At 39.7% G+C, this 19,514-nt stretch overlaps 1 protein-coding gene across 4 annotated transcripts in view; it reads left to right on the top strand.

Moving 5' to 3' along the window:
• The window catches only part of ADPGK (ADP dependent glucokinase), a 40,985-nt gene that overhangs the window by 10,471 nt on the left and 11,000 nt on the right, over positions 1-19,514 (top strand). For 2 of the 4 annotated variants that reach the window (XM_043982450.1, XM_043982449.1), the window contains exons 3-4: positions 9,712-9,774; positions 16,319-16,439. In XM_043982450.1, the coding sequence (XP_043838385.1) occupies positions 9,712-9,774; positions 16,319-16,439 (184 nt within the window). Of the gene's footprint in view, positions 1-9,201; positions 9,261-9,711; positions 9,775-15,519; positions 15,590-16,318; positions 16,440-19,514 lie in introns of those variants that run through there. The other 2 variants (XM_043982452.1, XM_043982451.1) reach the window with 2 other exon arrangements.

The following is a 19,514-nucleotide window of genomic DNA, read 5'->3' as shown; positions in this document are numbered from 1 at the left end:
TGTGAACTTGTTGTTTTTTTTTTAATTTGTTTTTTTTTTTTTAGTGAGGCAATTGGGGTTAAGTGACTTGCCCAGGGTCACACAGCTAGTTAAGTGTTAAGTGTCTGAGGCTGGATTTGAACTCAGGTACTCCTGACTCCAGGGCCGGTGCTCTATCCACTGCGCCACCTAGCTGCCCCTGTGAACTTGTTTTTAAATAAATAACTACATATCAGTATCATTGTTTTCCTTTGTAAGCCTATGTGTTTTATGTTTTTGTTTTGAAATGAACATTTTTATTGAAAGTTCTGAGTTCAAATTCTATTCCTCCTTCCCTCCCTCCCTCCCCTGCCCCCTCCTCGAGGCAGCAAGCATAGGTTATACATGGGCAGTTATTTAAAATGGCAACAGTTTTATATGTTTTAAAACATTATTGAGGCAAGGTCAACAAGTCTCACCAGTCTGTCCGGCAAGGGGGGTCATGACAAAAAAGGGGAAGAATATTCCTGCTCTAAAAGATGGGGCTTTTTGCTCTCTGATCACTCTGTATCTGACTGAACCCTGTCAAAAAGGAGTAAGGCAGAAGGTGAGAGAAAAGAATATGGGTTTTATGCAAGATTGTATTCTTTATCACCTTTTAATATTTGATTATTATTATTTATTGATGCTAATTAAAATCAGATGAAATAATCTTTGTAAAGGGTGCACAATTCCTGGCACATAGTAGGTGCTCTCTATATGCTTGCTATTATCGTATTTAGAATAACTTTTTTTAAAGCATCAGGTCAGCTTAATGCAACAAGTACTCAAAAGCATATACTTACTATATGCTCAACATTGTTCCAGGTGCAGGAATAGAGACCAAAACAGAACAATCCCTACCCCTGAGGAGCTTAAAATGTTTCATTTCACTGTGAAGAAATCATTTGGGGGACGTGGACATGGTCAGCTTGGGAGAGAGAAGGCTTCTTTTGTTACCTCTCCACAGATGACTCCCAGGCCGATCTATTCTCATTCCCATCTCTGTTCCAGGCCTCCATTTACAGCCGTCTACTGGATAGCTTCCACCTTAATGTCTTACAGATGTCAAACTCAGTGTGTCATCCAGAAGTGAAATCACATGCCTTTTACCATTACATCTGTTCTCCCTCACATCTGTACTTCTGTTGATATGGTGTATTACCATTCTTTCAGTGACCCATACTTAAAAACTTGAAGATATCTTGGTTTAATCATTCACCCTCCAATGTCAAATCAGTTGTTCAGTCCTGTCAGTTTTGCCTCCATTCACTTTTTCATTTATACTGCCACTGCCTTAGTTCAAGCATCAGTTCTTGCCTAGACTGTTAGAACATTTCCTAACTGGTCCTCTGGTTCTAGTATCCTCTAATTCATCCTCATTACTGCTGCCATTTTCAAGAACTAGTTGGGACCCTAGAGGTCATTTATCCTAACCTGTCCCCAGTCAGAAAAACTGCCCTTTACGATAACTCTAACAAATACTTGTGTAGTTTTCAACTAAAGAACTCCATTATCTTCTGAGACCATAGTTCCCCACCGTCTGCATTAAAGGCCTTTCATTATTGCAGTTCAGCCAACTTTTCCAACCTTTTTATAGTTGTCTTCTTCATAAATGAGCCATATTTGGCATTTAAAGCCATCCTTCATTCTTTATTCCTCTCCCATCTCCATGCCTTTGTTCATACTTATCTCTTAGGATTGCAGTGGATTCAACCTTCCTTTTACGTGTCAAAGCCCGCCCTTTGAAGGCCCAACTCCAATACCAACCCTTTCATGAAGCCTTCTTGGACAGTCTCCCTGCTCAGATTTCTCATAGCACTTGGTCTGGACATCTAGTGTGCATTTAGCACTCTGCCTCTTGCCAGTACTGTTTGTGTGCATGTCTTGTTCTGTTCACTTGACCTCCCTTGAGAGCAGGATTTGTGCCTTATTTCATCTAGGCATACCTAGCATCTAGAATAGAGCCTTAGGTAGATTAAGTGTTTAATAAAAGTTTGTTGAATTAAACGGACAAGAATTAATTGGAATTTTTTTAAAGATCAAAGATTGACTATAACAGACAAATAATCACTTAGGCAGCTAGATGGCGCAATGGATAGAGCCCTAGCCAGGAGTCAAGAAGAGCTGAGTTCAAATTTGCCCTCAGAGACCTACTAACTATATAACCCTAGGCAAGTCACTTAACCTTTGATCACCTTGGTTTCCTCATCAGTAAAATTAGAATAATAATAACCTAACTCCCTGGGTTCTTGTGTGGTTAAAGTGAGATGATAACACTGTGCCTGGCCTAGAGTGAGCACTATATAAATGTTATTGTATTTTTTATTATTACTTTAGAGTTAGCAGGGTTCTCTAGGAAAACCAAATCCTTTGCTACTGACATCAGTTGTCATTTTGGAACTATTTCCAGAACTTCAGTTTTAGCAGCTTAATTTTTATTTGAAAAGTGTGGTAGGTATTATCTGTATTTTTTGTCAGTGTTAAGATACAAAGTAATCAGGGTAGGGGGGGAGGACGACCCTTTTTTAGAGGTTGTTTTAACCTTTTTCACTTCATAAACACCTTTGGCAGTCCAATGAAACCTGTGGATCACTCAGAATCATGTTGCATAAAATAAGATACACAAGATTACAAAGAACAGCATCTTGAAATAGAGTTAACAAAATATTTTTTTAAAACAAGTTCATGAACCCTAGGCTAAGAACTCTTGTCTTAGAGGATCTTAAAATCATAAGGAGGTACTGAGGTTAGTTATGAATTTCAAAAGACATTTTTAATGCTTTAATCTTCAGTCACTTTACTTCCTGATTTCTAGGTTCCATTTTTCTCTACTCTGGTCTCACCTTCCTCTGTGGAAGGTAATTCTTTTTTTTCTCCCACTTAATAGTATTTTTCCCCCCAATTACATGTAAAGATAATTTTCAACATTCATTTTTGTAAGATTGGGTTCCAAATTTTTCTCCCTACCCCCTTCAAGACAGCAAGCAATCTGATATAGGTTATACATGTATAATCATGTTAAGCATATTTCCATATTAGTCATGTTGTGAAAGAAGAATCAGAACAAAAAAGAAAAACCACAAGAAATTTTTTTAAAAAGGAAAATAATATGCCTCCATCTGCGTTCAGACTCTATTAATTCTTTCTCTGCATGTAGATAGCATTTTCCATCTTGAGTCTTGGAATTGTTTTGGATCATTGTATTGCTGAGAAGAGCTAAGTCTACCATAATTGATCATCATTGCAATGTTGTTATTACTGTGTATAATGGTCTCCTGGTTCTGCTCACTTCATCCAGCATCAGGTCATGTAAGTCTTTCCAGGTTTTTCTGAAATTTGTCTGCTCATCATTTCTTATAGCACAGCAGTATTACATTACATTCATATACCACAGTTTGTTCATCCATTTCCCAGTTGATAGGCATTCCCTCAATTTCCAGTTCTTTGCCACCACAAAAGGAGCAGCTATAAATATTTTTGTACATGTGAATCTGTTTCCCTTTTTTATGATCTCTTTGGGAAAAAGACCTAGTAGTGGTATTGCTGGGTCAAAGGGTATGCATAGTCCCATAGCCCTTTGGGCATAGTTCCACATTGTTTTCCACAGTGGTTGGATCACTTCACAAACTCCACCAACAATGCATTCGTGTTCCAATTTTCCTACATGAAAGATGATTTTGTACTGTATGTTCTAGGCATCATCTTGCCAGAAACCATTTTATTCATTTTAGATTAAACAGTTCTGAGCACCTTTCTGCCTCAACAAAGAAAAGCCTTAAGTATCACAGCTCCCTTGTACCACTGGAAACCCCTTACCAGTGTTTTGGAGTTGCACCTTGTAGCTTTCCCGACAGCTGACCAAATACTACTGTCAAGATCGAATAGGAGTTAAGATTTTAGTCAGCAGTTCAGTTAACAGTTTGCAGTCTTAGAGAGCCATTTTCCTAAAACCACTTCCCTTTTCAGCCACTCGAAGGATTCTTCTTTTCAGATAGAGGTAAGAGAATGTTGATCTTGAGTGAGTGAGTCATTGTAGGGTCCCTTGCCTATTCACTGCCTCCCTTCTCTACCACTCCTTCCCCAGTTCTGTCAGAAGACCAAGGTCCTCCTGAAGTGGTTAGGCCTTTTTGGGGGGCTGGGGGGGAGGGATTTAGGGCAGGATATTTTTGGAAATTATAATTAAAGAGTTATAAGTTTTCTCTTTCAAATTACTCCCAAGGCTTCAGACAAGGATACCAAGAAAACATATTTTCTTAATATTTATACAAGAGGGGTCGGGTGGGAGGGAGAACACTTAGTGTGCTCTCACGTCACTTTGCAGTCTTGTCCCTGTAGGTACCCAGTTCACCTACACCCTGTATTCTATCCTTGATTTTATTGACTTCATGTCCTAGATTTATCTTCCCCTCCTCCCCCATCAGTCTCCTCCATTCCTAAGAGTACTAAAGGAAGAAAATCTCTCAACTGCTGAAATATCAGCTGTGCTGACGTTGCTTTGCAGCAATTCTTCTGTTCTTTGACTCTGTGGTTACTTCTCAGGTCTCCTCTCTCCACAGGAGACGACTTTGCTCTCTACTGAGAAAATGAGCTCTCTTTTCTCTCCTGATCCATACTTCAGACTCCCTCTTTGTCATCTCCCATTACTCTGGTCTCAGAAAAATGTGGCCCAAAAGCCAACCCCTTTACTTGTTCTCATGATCCCATCCCCTTCTGTCTCCTGTAGGAGCCTGCCCTGTCAATGATCTTATCTCTAATCTCCATTCTCTTCTACGTTACTGGTGCCTTCTTTCTTGCCTATAAACTTGCTAAGGTTTTTCCCAGTCTTAAACATCTTCAGAGTTTAATATGAAGCACATTTTTCTGTTCTTTATTTCTAGACTCATAGCTTTCGAGCTGAAAAGACTCTTAAAAGTGATCTAGTTGGGGCAGCTAGATGGCGCAGTGGATAGAGCACCGGCCCTGGAGTCAGGAGTACCTGAGTTCAAATGTGGCCTCAGACAGTTAACACTTACTAGCTGTGTGACCCTGGGCAAGTCACTTAACCCCAATTGCCTCACTTAAACAAAAAAAAAGGGGGAGGGGGGAGGGAGGGGTGGGAGGGAGAAAAATCTGAAATTGTAAAGCATGTATAAACAAAAGTTGAGAACTATCTTTACATGTAATGGAAAAAATAAAATACCTCATACATTAAAAAAAAAAAAAGTGATCTAGTTCAGGGCAGCTAGGTGGTGCAGTGGATAGAGCACCGGCCCCTGGAGTCAGGAGGACCTGAGTTCAAATATGGCCTCAAACACTTGACACTTACTAGCTGTGTGACCCTGGGCAAGTCACTTAACCCCAATTGCCTCGCCAAAAAAAAAGGTGATCTAGTTCAACCCCTTGAAATGATGAGATTAATTCTGTCTGTTTTTAATTGATCCTTTGACATTTAATTGATTTTGTCCTGTAACAATTCAGCTGGCCTGTAATATTTAAGTTTAGAAATCCAGTTCTTCTGCTGATCACTGTTCTGTTCTTGCCTCAAGGGAGTCTGGTCCAGTATCTTTACATCACCAAGCTATCCTTCAAGGATGTCTGGTTTGCTATTCAAAGAGGTCTGAATCACTGTCTCTAACCTTGCAGGTGCACTCAAACAATGAACATTTCTTAGTCACAGGAAGGAAGGAAAGGGTTGTTGCTAGCTCTTCATTCCCAATTCTCTGACCAATCATGTCGTTCCCCCACTCCTCAGCTCTGTAACCAATCATATTAATTTTTTTTTTGGTGCAATCATATTTCACCATTCAGGATGTCAAGTTCTTTTATTTGGGGGAGGGGGGTTTGTTTTGTTTTTTAGTGAGGCAATTGGGGTTAAGTGACTTGCCCAGGGTCACACAGCTAGTAAGTGTTACATGTTTGAGGCCAGATTTGAACTCAGGTACTCCTGACTCCAGGACTGGTGCTCTATCCACTGCACCATCTAGCTGCCCTGATGTCAAGTTCTTTTAACCAATCATAACTTGTTCCTCACTTATGAAGTCCTGTTCTTTGTGCTTCACAAAACTATAAAAGAGAGCTATCCCCCTCATTTGAGGTCTTAAGATTAGCTGGGAAAGCTGAGATCCTCCTTATTGGTAAATTTGTACTTTACTAATAAATTGATCATGCTCAGAACTTTTTGCCTCAGTTTATCTTATTTTGACTATAACACCTTTCATTTTACAGATAAGGAAACAGGCCTAGAGTATCCAAGGTCACACAGCTTGTAAGTGGCAGGTTGGATTTGAACCCAGGTGTTTCTTACTGTAAGTGCAGTACACTATTCACCATGTCATGCTGCCTCTCAGTATAACCAAAAAAAAATTTTTTTTTAATGAAAAAAATCCCTTCAATTGACCCCTTAAGCATTTTTCCTGGAATCCTCTTTTTCAGTCATCAATACTCATTGCACTCACTTTCACCCCACCACTCTACTGAAACTGCTCTTCAGGTTTACCAGTGATTTGTAATTGCTAACTCGAATAACCTTTTCTCAGTTTTCATCCGTTTTGACCTCCCTGTTGCTATTCACACTTATGCTTTCTCTTCCATTGGTTTTTGTGACACTGTACTACTCTTCTGATGGTCTAGTTCTTCTTGGTCGCCTTTGCTACATCATCCTCCATGTCCTGTCCTTGAAGTATGGCTATATCCTGGTGGCTCTCCTAAGGCCTCTTCTCTCTAAATCCTCTCACTGATTTTATAAGCTCCCATGGGGTCAGGTATTTTTTCTATACAGCTGACCCCACCCCATCTATAAGCTAACCTTCAGCGCTCTTGCTCTGCATCATCAACGTCTTGCTGGATAACCCCATCTGGGTTTCCCTAAGGCATCTTAAACTCAACTTACCCAAAATGGAGCTCATTATTTTTCCCCCAGACTTAACTTCTCTGCACTTCCCCCCTTCTTCTGAAGGCACCATTTTCCTTCCAGTCACACAGGTTTGTAGCCTTGAAGCCTTACCTTCCTTCCCCTCTCATGTTCCATTAATTGCCACTCTTTTTTTTTTTTTCCAGTTCCGCAAACACCGTTCATCATGTGTGTTCCTCCTCTCCAGTCACAGCCATTGCTCTGGGTCAGGCCTTTTAACCTCGTGCCTGAAATGTCACAGTGCTTTCCTGATTTGTCTTCCTGCTTTCATTCTCTCCTGTCTCCAATCCAGACTCAGCATCCTAGACCTAGAGCTGAAAGAGACCTACCTCAGAAGCTGCCTTTTTCACTTCCCATTTTATAGATGAGGAAACTAAATTCTGGAAGAGTTAAATGATTTGCTCAAAATCAGACAGGTCGTAAGCATCAGAGTGGGATTTGGTTTTGTTTTGTTTTTGTTTTTTTTGTTTTTTGTTTTTTGTTTTTGCGGGGCAATGGGGGTTAAGTGACTTGCCCAGGGTCACACAGCTAGTAAGTGTCAAGTGTCCGAGGCCCGATTTGAACTCAGGTCCTCCTGAATCCAGGGCTGGTGCTTTATCCACTGCACCACCTAGCCGCCCCCCAGAGTGGGATTTGAACCCATGTTTTCTGCCCCTACACATCTGTCAGAAATAAAATTTGCCCGTTAAGAGTCTGATCCTGGGACTATCATGCCCGTACTGAAAACAATAGGCTCTGTTATTTAGCATGTTTAAGGGAATGCCCAAAGAGAAAGGCTTATGGCTTCCTGAAACCCTAGAGAAGTGAAAGATGGAAAGGAAGGTCATTACTATGGACAAGTGAGGGCAGGCCCTCAAACTCCGTGCTGTGGGGCTGGGAGCAATATCTCCACACTAGGGAAGCCCCCCAACCTCCCTTTCACTGTGGTCTGGACTGATGCTTTTAAAATCAGTCTAGAAAGGGGCAGAAAAGGAGTGCCACCAAGGATGCTGCCAAGGAACCTGGATAATGCTGGTCTTTACACTGAGTTAGGGAAAAGTAGTCCATGATGCAACTCATCCTAGGTCAGTGATTCAGGGCAGCTTGCATAACTCCATGATCAGGACACTTCATGGATCAGCCTAAGTGGCACAGTAGATTTAGGATCCGAGCTGCCCTTCCATGGAAGGGAAGTGTCACGCTCAGGACAGACACCTTTTAAAAGGGACATTTGGAATGTTCTTTCTTCCAGCTAGGAAGGGGTTCCAGAGGAGGTGAGAGGAGTAAATGAGCCACCAAGAAGGAAATATGACCAAGGAATGGCTACCTTACCCTGTTGGACGGGAGTGGTTCCCCTCCCTGTTTCCAAAACGACAGCACTGCCTAAAGCAGATTGACACTTCCCTCCTCTAAAATCTTCAGTGCTTCCCTTCCTATTGCCTGCTTGCTATTTCCCCACAGGACGTAATCTCTCCTTTCTTGCCTTTTCACAAGCTATCTGTCCCCCATACCCGGAATGCAGAGCCTCCTCACTTCCTCTTTTTAGTCTCTTGACTTTCCTTAATTCCCGCCACCTTCTTGATTCTTCCTGGGTGTTAATGTTCTCTCATGCGCATGCACACGTGCGCGCGCGTGCACACACACACACACACACACACACACACACACACACACACACACACACACACACACTGTTTTGTGTCTCCTTTGCTTCTCGGTGAGATAGAATGGGGGCTCCTTGAGGACAGTTCAGGGCTGGGACTGGGACTGGGGCTGGGCACATAATCAGTGTTTCTTGAGCTCCATTAGTATGTGACAGTGGAACTAACTCATGAACATAGAGCAAACACCTGGGGAGAAGAAAGAGTTGCTTTCAAGTCCTCACTGCTCATGGAGTTCTGCTGCTGTTGCTTGGCTTCATGTTTTTTCTCCACATTTCATGACATTCTGCCCTTTTTCATGTTTGTGACACCATAATGGGATGAGATGACATAGAACGAGGAACTCCAAGTAAGGGAGCTTCCTTTAGCTAAAGCAAAGCAGAATCTGCTCTGCAACTGACAGCCGTAGAAAGTTAGTTACCTACAGCATTGAGAGATCAAGTGATTTGCTCAGGGTCACCCAGCCAGTATATAGAGGCAAGTCTTGAGCCCAGATTTCTTAAGTCTGAAGCCAGTACTTTACCTATTATGCCACCCACCTTTCAACACTGTAATACTCTGTGATATTCATATAACACAATCCATTCAGCCTTTCTTCAATAATTCAACTTATAGGTGACTTCAAGTCTTACCATAAAGGATCTGTCAACACCTTTGTACAGATAGGTTCCCCCTTTATTTTGATGGTCTATTTAGGATAAAGTCCTACAGTGGAATCACTGAGTCAAAAGGTAAGATTAGTTCTTTGACTCCTCTTGCATGTTCTTTGGCACCATTTCTAAGCTAATAAAATCTTATTTAATAGTTAGCACAGGGAAAATACTATATCCTTAATTATAAGCAGTTTGAAATTCACTTTATAATCATTTTCCCAAGGCATTTAGGTAAATTCTTTTAACCAAAACAGTTAAAGAGGAAGTACCTTTCATCTTTCAAAATGAAAGACCGTAGTTCAGACTACTTACCCCAGAGATGGATTATTTAATGGTAAGATAATATGTGCTGCTTGATCCAAAGTTTCTTAGTTGTAGTAGCCACTTGGCTGTTTGAGTGAATCAGTGAAGTCTTGCCCATGATGCTCAGGAAAGAGGTGCACTATAATTGCACCTGTAGAAATTAATCTAATTGTATTTTTATTCTTTGGTAAATCAGTTTAACCAATGGAAATGAACTCTTTTACAGCACTATGTTGGAGGCAATGCAGCTTTAATTGGGCAGAAGCTTGCAGCCAATTCAGATTTGAAGGTAAGTCAGATTCCCCTGTGAAAATGTTATCTTTCATGAATGTTTCCATAATTTTGTGATTAATTAATTGCAGATAGTCTCATACACCCATAGTTTTCCTTTCTGCTTACATATACTTTCTTTTGTTTGTTTTGTTTTGTTTTTTGGTGAGGCACTGGGATCACACAGCTAGTAATTAAGTGCCTGAGGTCTGATTTCAACTCAGGTCCTCCTGAAACCAGGGCCGGTGCTCTATCCACTGTGCCACCTAGCTGCCCCTACATATACTTTCTAAATGGGAGCATACAGCATCTTTGGTGACTAGGAGTTGCCATTCCGTCTGAGTGATTTAAGCAAGTATGTTTGGCGGGAAAGGGACAGTTAGAGTCAAAAGTGAGTGTAGGATGATGCATTTGGTAGAATTTCTTGAAGACTATTTGACTTGAAGAATTTAGAACCTAGTACAGGGTTCACAATAAGACCACCAGAGGAAGATTATTCTTGCTAGAAGCACAGTCATTACATCTCTCTCTCCGAATGAGATCCTTTCCATCTTCCTAGCGGGAACAACCAGAGAAGAGATGTTGTAACTTAGGAAGACAAGAGAAGAGGAGGCTGACAGACAACTTATTCCTGGAATCCAGGTGTAAAATAATTAAAACTTGAATTAAGGCAGTAGGATTGGAGCCAACTTTGAATTTGAAAAGGATCCTTCCTTTTTCCCCTTCTCTGCCTGCCCAGAGCCCTCAGAGAGGCCCTAGGCTGGTATCAACTTCGTAGGATTTTAGAGAGCCATAAAGATATTCAGAACATTGTATTCAGCTTGGTGTGATGCCTCTGAAAATGGGTAGACTGGTTAATAAAAAGAGATGAAGGGGACAAAAGGTTTCAAGACAGGAAACCCGAACCCATGTTAAGACATTGAAGGTTGAAATAATGTGACAGTGAAGAAGGAAGGAGCACTGAAGCCTCAGAGTTACCAGGTGTAGGGGGTAAGTAATGACAACTTTGTTTTGAGGAATAAGCATCATCTGGCACTTGAGAGAATATAGATTCATAGGTTCTTTCAACAGAACAGTTGTATAGTACTAGTTAGAGGAAGAAGTAATGAGCAGTAGGTAGGGGGCTGGTAACCTGCTGAGGGATAGCCAGACAGTGAAAAGTCAAAGTATTCTGTCTTAGTGGGATTTGTGTCAGGTATGAAATAGCTTCCCAAGATTAATCAGAACTAATGGGCAGAACCCACTGGTGGTCACTTAGGTGGGAAAACATGATACTACCAGAATGAATCTCAGAAACCTCTGAGGACAGTGAAGTCCTGGGCAAGAGACTGAATACATTAGGGCAGGTGAGCTTTCTTCCACTGCTGACTGTTGAAGCTAGATTGATCAAAAAGGAAGATGTTGGAGAAAAGAACAGTTGATTAAGAAGATGGTGTCTGAAATTGGATTTGGATTTCTGGAGTTCTAATTACAATATGAAACTATGGACTTTAGATCAGGGATATTTTAAAGATACCTAATGAAAGCCAGAAAAAAAATATATATGCCTGGACCTTTTCAAAACTCATCAAGAGGGCTTTAACCTAAAAATAGAGCATGACAAGGAAGACTGCCCATTTCTATATGGGAAGAAGAAAATCAGCAAAGCAGACCAGACTTCACAAGAGACAATATCCCAAAAGAAAAATGGCAGTAAAGAGACTGATCTTAGATGACGGTCTGCCAGTTTCCAAAATACAAAAGATAAATTGAACTATAAATCTTATGCAAGGGAGTTAGTTCAGCCTCATGGATATCATGGAGCACCATCCACACTAGTGCAGCCTGCAGCCCATTCATGCCTTTTTATCCTGTACGTGTCCATTCATAAATCCTCTGTGAAATATCTACCCAGTGACTGGAAACCATCATCTGGTTCTTTAAATACTCCACAGATACCAGTCTAAGAGCGTTCCTGCTATTTGATTGGCCTACCTCCTTTTCTGGTCATGTGTGAGTACTTGATGATGCCTTCATATAGAGGTATGCTTTATTTAAATGGTACAGATCAAATAAAAGTGCTAGAGACCAACCCTCAGAATGAAGATTTTATATAGAAGTGTAGAAGCATAACTTCATTATTAAGAACTTTATATGTGTGTGTACACATAAATGTACCGTATATGTGTATATATCATATAAAATCTTAATATTGCATTATCAATTACCCAGGAATCAAGGGGGGAAGTATGATGGGGAGCATTTGGATGTGAAGGTCACTCACTGAAAGGGGAGATGGATGTGCTCTGCTAATGATTACACTACACAACACCCAGCCAAAAAGAAGATATAGATAAAGAAGGGAATTCAGGAGGCATTTATGTGGGATATTTCAGCTATCCAGATGTCTAGAAGCAGAGCATCTGATAACTTCTTGATTTCAGTGATAATTTTGGGCAGCTAGATGGCACAGTGGATAGAGCACTGGTTCTGGAGTCAGGAAGACTTCTCTTCTTGTGTTCAATCCAGCCTTAGATGCTAACTAGCTGTGTGACCCTGGGCAAATCACTTAACCCTGTTAGCTTCAGTTCCTCATGTGTAAAACAAGCTGGAGAAGAAAATGGCAAACGATTCCAATATTTTTGCCAAGAAAACCCCAAATGGGGTCATGAAGAGTCAGGCATGACTGAACAACAAAAACAATGATAATTTCATCCTTCAAAGCATAGAGGAAGGAATTGCTATTTTAGATCTGATTCTTACCAATAAGAAGTAACTGATTGTTGAACAAGAAATAATGAGAACCTCAGGAAGAAGTGACAGCTCCATCGTAACAGTTCATGAGAGAAAGAGGGAAAATTCAGGCATAACTTGTAACCCACCCTAGTTCTGATAATGAGTTTCAAAAACAGTTCAGAAAAATTATAGGTAGGATCTCCTTGGCTAAAATTTTGTAGAAGCTGTACACTTATGAAGAAGGGTACATTCTGAAATCTGAAATTCTGAATATACAAATACAAAGAAGAAAAAGAGAAGTTGTCTAAAGAAACTATGTATAGAGAATCTTCATCTACCTGGATTTTAAAAAAAAATAGTGTAGCAGTGATAGACTCAAGGGCAGATAACTGAAGATGAATGGGGGGGAGGGGCAATGAAGGTTAAGTGACTTGCCCAGGGTAGTAAGTGTCAAGTGTCTGAGGCTGGATTTGAACTCAGATCCTCCTGAATCCAGGGCCAATGCTTTATCTACTGCACCACCTAGTTGCCCCTGAAGATAAATGTTTTTGTTTGTTTGTTTGTTTTTTGATAAGGCAGTTGGGGTTAAGTGACTTGCTCAGGGTCACACAGCTAGTAAGTGTTAAGTGTCTGAGGTCGGATTTGAACTCAGGTCCTTCGGACTCCAGGGCCGGTGCTTTATCCACTGCGCCACCTAGCTGCCCCAAGATAAATGTTTTTAAAGTAGCCTAATCCTCCAAAAACAGTGTCAGGAATGCAAAAGCTCAGAATAAACTGAGGCTAACAGTGAATGGTAAGGAAAATAAAAAGAGGTGGGGTTTTGTTTCCTGTTATTTATTTATTTTTTTAAACTACATTGGGGCCAAAGAATGAATGGGATTACTTTTTGGAGTAGATAGGACAAGGATAATCAACTTCTGTTTTCATTGTTAGGAAGAATGATCTTTGGACTGGGACTGATAACTTTTTGCTTCAGCAAGTAAGATTAGTGAGGAGGTAGTAAGAAAGCAACTAATTATGCTCAAAGAGCTAAAGTCCTGAGGCCAAGATTGTAGGGCACTTACTGAAAAAAATGATGAATGTCATTGCTGAATTGCTCTTATCTATAACTGAAAAGTTGAGGAAAGTGGTAGAGGTGGCATGGTTCAAGTGTCCCAATTTTCAAAAATGGGAAAAGGAAGGTAATCTTTAAACATTGATCTAGTAAGCTTCACTTTTTTTTTTTAAGTGAGGCAATTGGGGTTAAGTGACTTGCCCAGGGTCACAGAGCTAGTAAATGTTAAGTGTCTGAGGCTGGATTTGAACTCAGGTCCTCCTGACTCCAGGGCTGGTGCTCTATCCACTGCACCACCTAGCTGCCCCGAGCTTCACTTTTGATTATTGGAAAATTTTTAGAATGTATTATTTATTATTACAATGGTTTGTGGGTATTTAGAAAGGGCAGTAGTTTTTAATGGAGACCTAGGGTAGCTTCATCAAGAATAGGTTAGCTGAGCTAACCTTGATACCTTTTTTTTGCCAGTGTTATCATTCTACTAGATCAGGGGGATGCTTGTCGGCATTATATATATCTTAATTTCAACAAAGCATTTAGCTGCATTTTACAATATTTTTATTCACAATATGGAGAGAGATAAGTAGGTGATAACATAATGTGGTTGATTGTGACCTGATCGAATGGCCAGGTTCGAAGAATCATCATTAATGGATCCATGTCACTTTGGTTTGAAGTATCTAATAGAGTGCTTTTGTTCTCTTTTAAAGACTCATCACTGATTTGGAGGAAGACATTCATGGCATGTTTATCCCATTTGTAGATGAGAAAAATTGGGAATCTAGCTAACACAGCGAATAATAGGAGCTGAAAAATTCTCCATAGGCTTGATTGATTGTCCACCTTTAGTAAAACTAAACTTAATAAAAGTAAATGGAAAATCCTACATGTAGGTCAGAAATCAGCATGAGAATATGAAACAAGCTAGATGTATTGGAAAAGATCTGGGAGGTCTAGTGGAGTTCTAGCTGTTGTGACATTGTGATAAAAAGTTTAATGAGATCCTAGGCTGAGCTAGGTGATAGTCCCACTAGACTGCCTTCACACAAGATGACACCTTGACTATTTCGTTCAGTCCAGGGTGCCATATATTAAGGACAGTGTATTAGGAGGAACAAGATTAGGATGAGAGCACTGGAGACTGTGCCATATACAGATCCTTTGAAGAAACTGAAGAGTTTGTCCTGAATAAGAAAAAATATGGAGGAATGTGACTACTGTCTTCAGACATCTGAAGGATTGTCATGGAAGAGGGATTAGCTTTATCCTGCTTGATCTAAGAAAGCAGAATTAGGAACAATGTTTATCATTTGAAGAGAGGCAAATTTCAATTCAATGTAACTAAAAGCTTCCAAAAATCAGAGCTATCTGGAAACAGAACAGGCAGTTTCTGGGGCTTGTGGGTTCCCTGTCACTGGAGGTCTTCTACTAGAGGCTTGATGACCATTTGTTACAAATGTTGTAGATGTTTGAGTTGGACTGAATGACTTCTAGGATTCCTTCTAACTCTGAAACTCTGATTCTGCGAATTCCAGAAGCCTGAAGACAAATAGCTATTTAATTCTGTAAGAGTATGTTACTTGTGACTTCTTGTGGTTAAAAACAAAACCAGATTGCCAGAATGTTGATGGCATAGAAAGTCAATGCAGGGATTACAGATAAGTCAACAGATAGGGCCAAGCTCTAGAATGGTGCCTAGATATGGGGTCAGTAACACCTTCAGTGTTGATACGAGGGTATAACAAAAAGAAGGAGGAAAGAAAAGCATATTTTAATCCTATGAACCCTAGCTTTCATTTCTTAGTATTCAATATTATGAAAATGCTATGGTGCTTGTTGATTGAAAGAATCAGTAAACCAAATAGCAAGTTCTAAACTGCTTCAAAAGCAGTTTGAAAAGGAGTTAACATGATACTTATTTGTTCATCACCTTTTGGACATGACAGTCCTTGTTCAGCCATTACTCATTCTAATGGACGTTTGTCTGTGTTGCACAGCTACCAAAGAATTGCTTGAGAGAGGCCCAGGACTGGAGTAACAGAGGGAGCAACTTATCAGAATGGAGGTACATTGGCAGAGTTGTGAGGTGGTTTACAGTAAGAAAGGCAAGGGGAGGCATAGGATAGAGCAGATTTTAGAAAGATTCATAACACTTCCCAGTTCCTTTCTGCACTGACATGTAGACAATTTCCTTACTTTGAAGATTAGTACATATGTGTAAAAAAAAAGGAAAAAAGCCTACTTGAATTGTATAAACTAGGCCAACTAGTCATTAATTATATTATACTACCAAGGCACCTTTTCTCCACTTGTCTAAAATTCAAACAGAGCTGTTTCCCTTCAGTGCCCTTGGGCTGATGTGCCTGGTGAAATTCAGGACTGTAGTATGATTTAGCGTTCTCTGCTCTACTTAGCCATCTTTGCTGGCCTAGGAAAAGGAAGAGAGTAAAAGTAGGGAATGGTGGTACAATGGAGCTCTTGCTTTTACAACAAACCTGTTGTCTGTGGAGCCTATGACTTCTCCTCTGTGTTTCCAGCCCCATAACTTTCCACCTGCCCTTGGTGTTTGTAACTTTTGCTCCCCTTCTCCTTAGGACAGTCTAGGAAAGTCAACTCTCCTAATGATAACACTCCCTGTCACTAATTTTCCCTCCAAACCATGGCCTTCATAATGCAGATTAAGTTGTGGTGTCATATTTTAATAGAGGAACTGAATTGTATCTGCTTTAGCAGTCAGAGCTTAACTTAACTGGGAAAAGAGCCTCTTGATAGACTTCATTTTGGTTCTCTCTAGGTTCTTCTTTGTGGTCCAGTTGGCCCCAAGCTGCATCAGCTTCTCGATGACAATATAGTTGTTCCCCCAGAATCAATGCAAGAAGTAGACGAGTTCCACCTCATTCTGGAGTATCAAGCAGGTAATGAAAATGCTTTACAAGCTTCTCTTCTGAACCACATTGAGAATATCTGTCACTAACAGCTTTTAGATATAAAATAGGAACATTATTGTGCTGTAAGAAATGATGAGCAGGATGCTGTCAGAAAAACATGAAAAAACATACACGAGCTGATGCAAAGTGAAATGTACTATATACAAAATAACAGCAGTGTTGTAAGATGATCTGCTATGAAGGACTTGGTTATTTTCAGTAATGCAATGATCCAAGACAACTATGAAGGACTTAAGAAAAATGTAATCCATCTACAGAGAAAGAACTGATGGTATCTGAATACAGATTGAAGCATAATTTTTTGTCTCTTTTCTTTTACAGCCTAACTAATGAGGAAATGTTTTGCATGGCTACACATGTATAACTTAGATTGGAGTGCTTGAATTCTTAAGGGAGAGTGGGGGGGGAAGAATGTGGAGCACAAAGTTTTAAAAATCGATGTTAAAATTTGTCTCTACATGTAATTTGGGAAAAATAAAATTCTAAATTAATAATAACTAAAAAAGAGAGATGAAATAGATCTTGAATTCTTTAGATATTTATTAGTTTATAGTACCTAATTACTGATTATTAATCAGTAGGGTCTAGTTTCTCCCTTCAACTAAAAACTCAGTCATAAGTACATTTTACCTTTGTCTCAGAGAGAGATGGGGTAGTAGAAAATCACCCTTGTAAGTTGATTTTTTTTTTTTAAACCCAATATAACTTTTTGCTGTATCTTATTCCTGACCTATCTGCCCACTTATTGTCAACTCTGGATCATTCAAAGACTTATTGATTCTCTAGGCTATCATTTTGGTTATTTTGCTATTTATTAATAATTCCTTTTAGTGGTTGAAGAATTGAACGGAAAGATTAAAAACAAACTGGCATCCAGCATCACTTTAATTATCTTTTCACTTTGTGTATGAAGGAGCCAACAAGAGGCTGCTTTGAAGACTTATAAATTTACCCATAAAATTTTTTTTTCAGTGTTGATAGAAATGATCAATCTGATTCTGAATAATGTATTGCACTTTGGTATTGGTTTCTAGACTAGCATTAAATTTTTTTTTCAACTTAGAATTTTATTTTTTCCCCCCCAAATTACACGTAAAAACAATTTTAACATCAATTTTTAAAACTTTGTGTTCCAAATTCGCTTCCTCCCCCCGCCCAAGAACTCAAGCAATTCAATATAAGTTATGCATGTGTAGTCATGCAAAACATTTCCGCATCAGTCAGGTTGTGAAAGAAAACAGACAAAAAAACTTAAGAAAAAGGAACTAAAAAAAATTATCCTTCAATCTGTATTCAGACACCATTAGTTCTTTCTGTAGAGATGGATTGCATTTTTTGTAAGTACTTCAGAGTTGTCTTGGATTTTTGTATTGCTGAAAATAGCTAAGTCATTCACAGTTGATTATCTTACAGTATTGTTGTTACTTTGTATATAGTACATTTCACTTTGTATCAGCTCTTGAAAGTCTTTCCAGGTTTTTCTGAAATCCATCTGTTCTTCATTTCTTATAGCACAATAGTGATCCATCATAATCAGATACCATAATTTGTTCAGCCATTCCCCAGTTGATGGGCATCCCCTCAGTTTTAAATTCAACTTTTTGTTTTCTGTCTCTTTTTGGCTACCAACCTAGTAGTGGTACTACTAGGTCAAAGAGTATGCATGGTTTTATAGCTCTTTGGCCATGGTTCTAAATTGCTCTACAGAATGTTTGAATCAGTATACAACTTCACCAAGAGTGCATTAATGTCTCATTTCCCCCATATCCCCTAAAACATTTGTCATTTTCCTCTGCTGTCCTATTATCCAATCCAGTAGGTATGAGGTAGTACCCCTGAATTGTTTTGGCCTACATCTCTCCAATCAGTTGTGAGTTAGAGCATGGTGTTTTTTTTTTTCTATATGGCTATAGATAGCTTTGATTATTTCATATGAAAACCTCATATCTTTTGATTTATCAATTGGGGGATGGCTCTTATTTTAACAGATTTGACTCAGTTCTCTCTGTTTGAGAAATGAGGCCTATCAAAAATTTTTTCAGTTACTTTTGCTAACTGTATTTCCCTCCATCCTATTCCCTTGCCATGACATTTATTCTATTTTCTATCTTATTTCACTTTGTCCCTCCTCAAAGTGTTTTGCTTCTGACTGCCCCTCTCCCAATCTGCCCTCCCTTTTATCACCCCCTTCAACACCCCCCCCCCAATTCCCTTCCCCTCCTACTTTCCTGCAGGATAAGATAGATTACTATACCCAATTGAGTGTGTATGTTCTTCCCTCTTTGAGTCAATTCTGGTGAGAGTAAGGTTCACTCACTCCCCAGCACCTGCCCCATCTTCCCATTAAATTTCTTGAAACACATTTTAGTTTCTTTTCTTTAGAGTGGTTCCTATGTTTATTATATCCTTTCTATTCATTCCAATAAACTTTTTGACTTTCATGTCTTTGCTCTAAAGAGAATGATGAGTTCACTGAAGAACAAACAGTTTCTAAGCCAGGCACTTGGAAGGATGCCACGCACAAGAGTGTAATTTCATTTTCATTTGAATTCGGATATGCAGTGTTGTGTGATGAATTACAGTGTTTGCTCAGGGACAGAAATGATCTCTGTTTCTAGCCTAAGATTTCTTTGGGCTTCTCACCAAAATTGATCAAGAACTCCAAAAGGGTATGTCCTTAGAACTGGGAATGGAATTTGGAGTTGGCGACTCACATTTGATGATGGAGTTGTTATTGACTGAATATTTTACAAAGGTGTGGTAAGGATCATGAGTGTGCTTAAACATTATGAGCTTCTTAGATGAAAGGGATGATAGAAAGTACTGGCTGAAATGCTCAGTGTTCATTAAAAACATCTTTTGAGGGGCAGCTAGGTGGCACAGTGGATAGAACACCGGCGCTGGAATCAGGAGGACCTGAGTTCAAATGTGGCCTCAGACACTTGATACTTACTAGCTGTGTGACCTTGGGCAAGTCACTTAACCCCAAATGCCTCACCAAAAAAACCCCATCTTTTGCGGTGCAGAGGCCAGTCTTACTTA

This window comes from Dromiciops gliroides, chromosome 2 (genome assembly GCF_019393635.1).
Source record: "Dromiciops gliroides isolate mDroGli1 chromosome 2, mDroGli1.pri, whole genome shotgun sequence".
NCBI classification, from domain to species: domain Eukaryota; kingdom Metazoa; phylum Chordata; class Mammalia; order Microbiotheria; family Microbiotheriidae; genus Dromiciops; species Dromiciops gliroides.
This window is presented reverse-complemented; position numbering and strand designations above follow the sequence as displayed.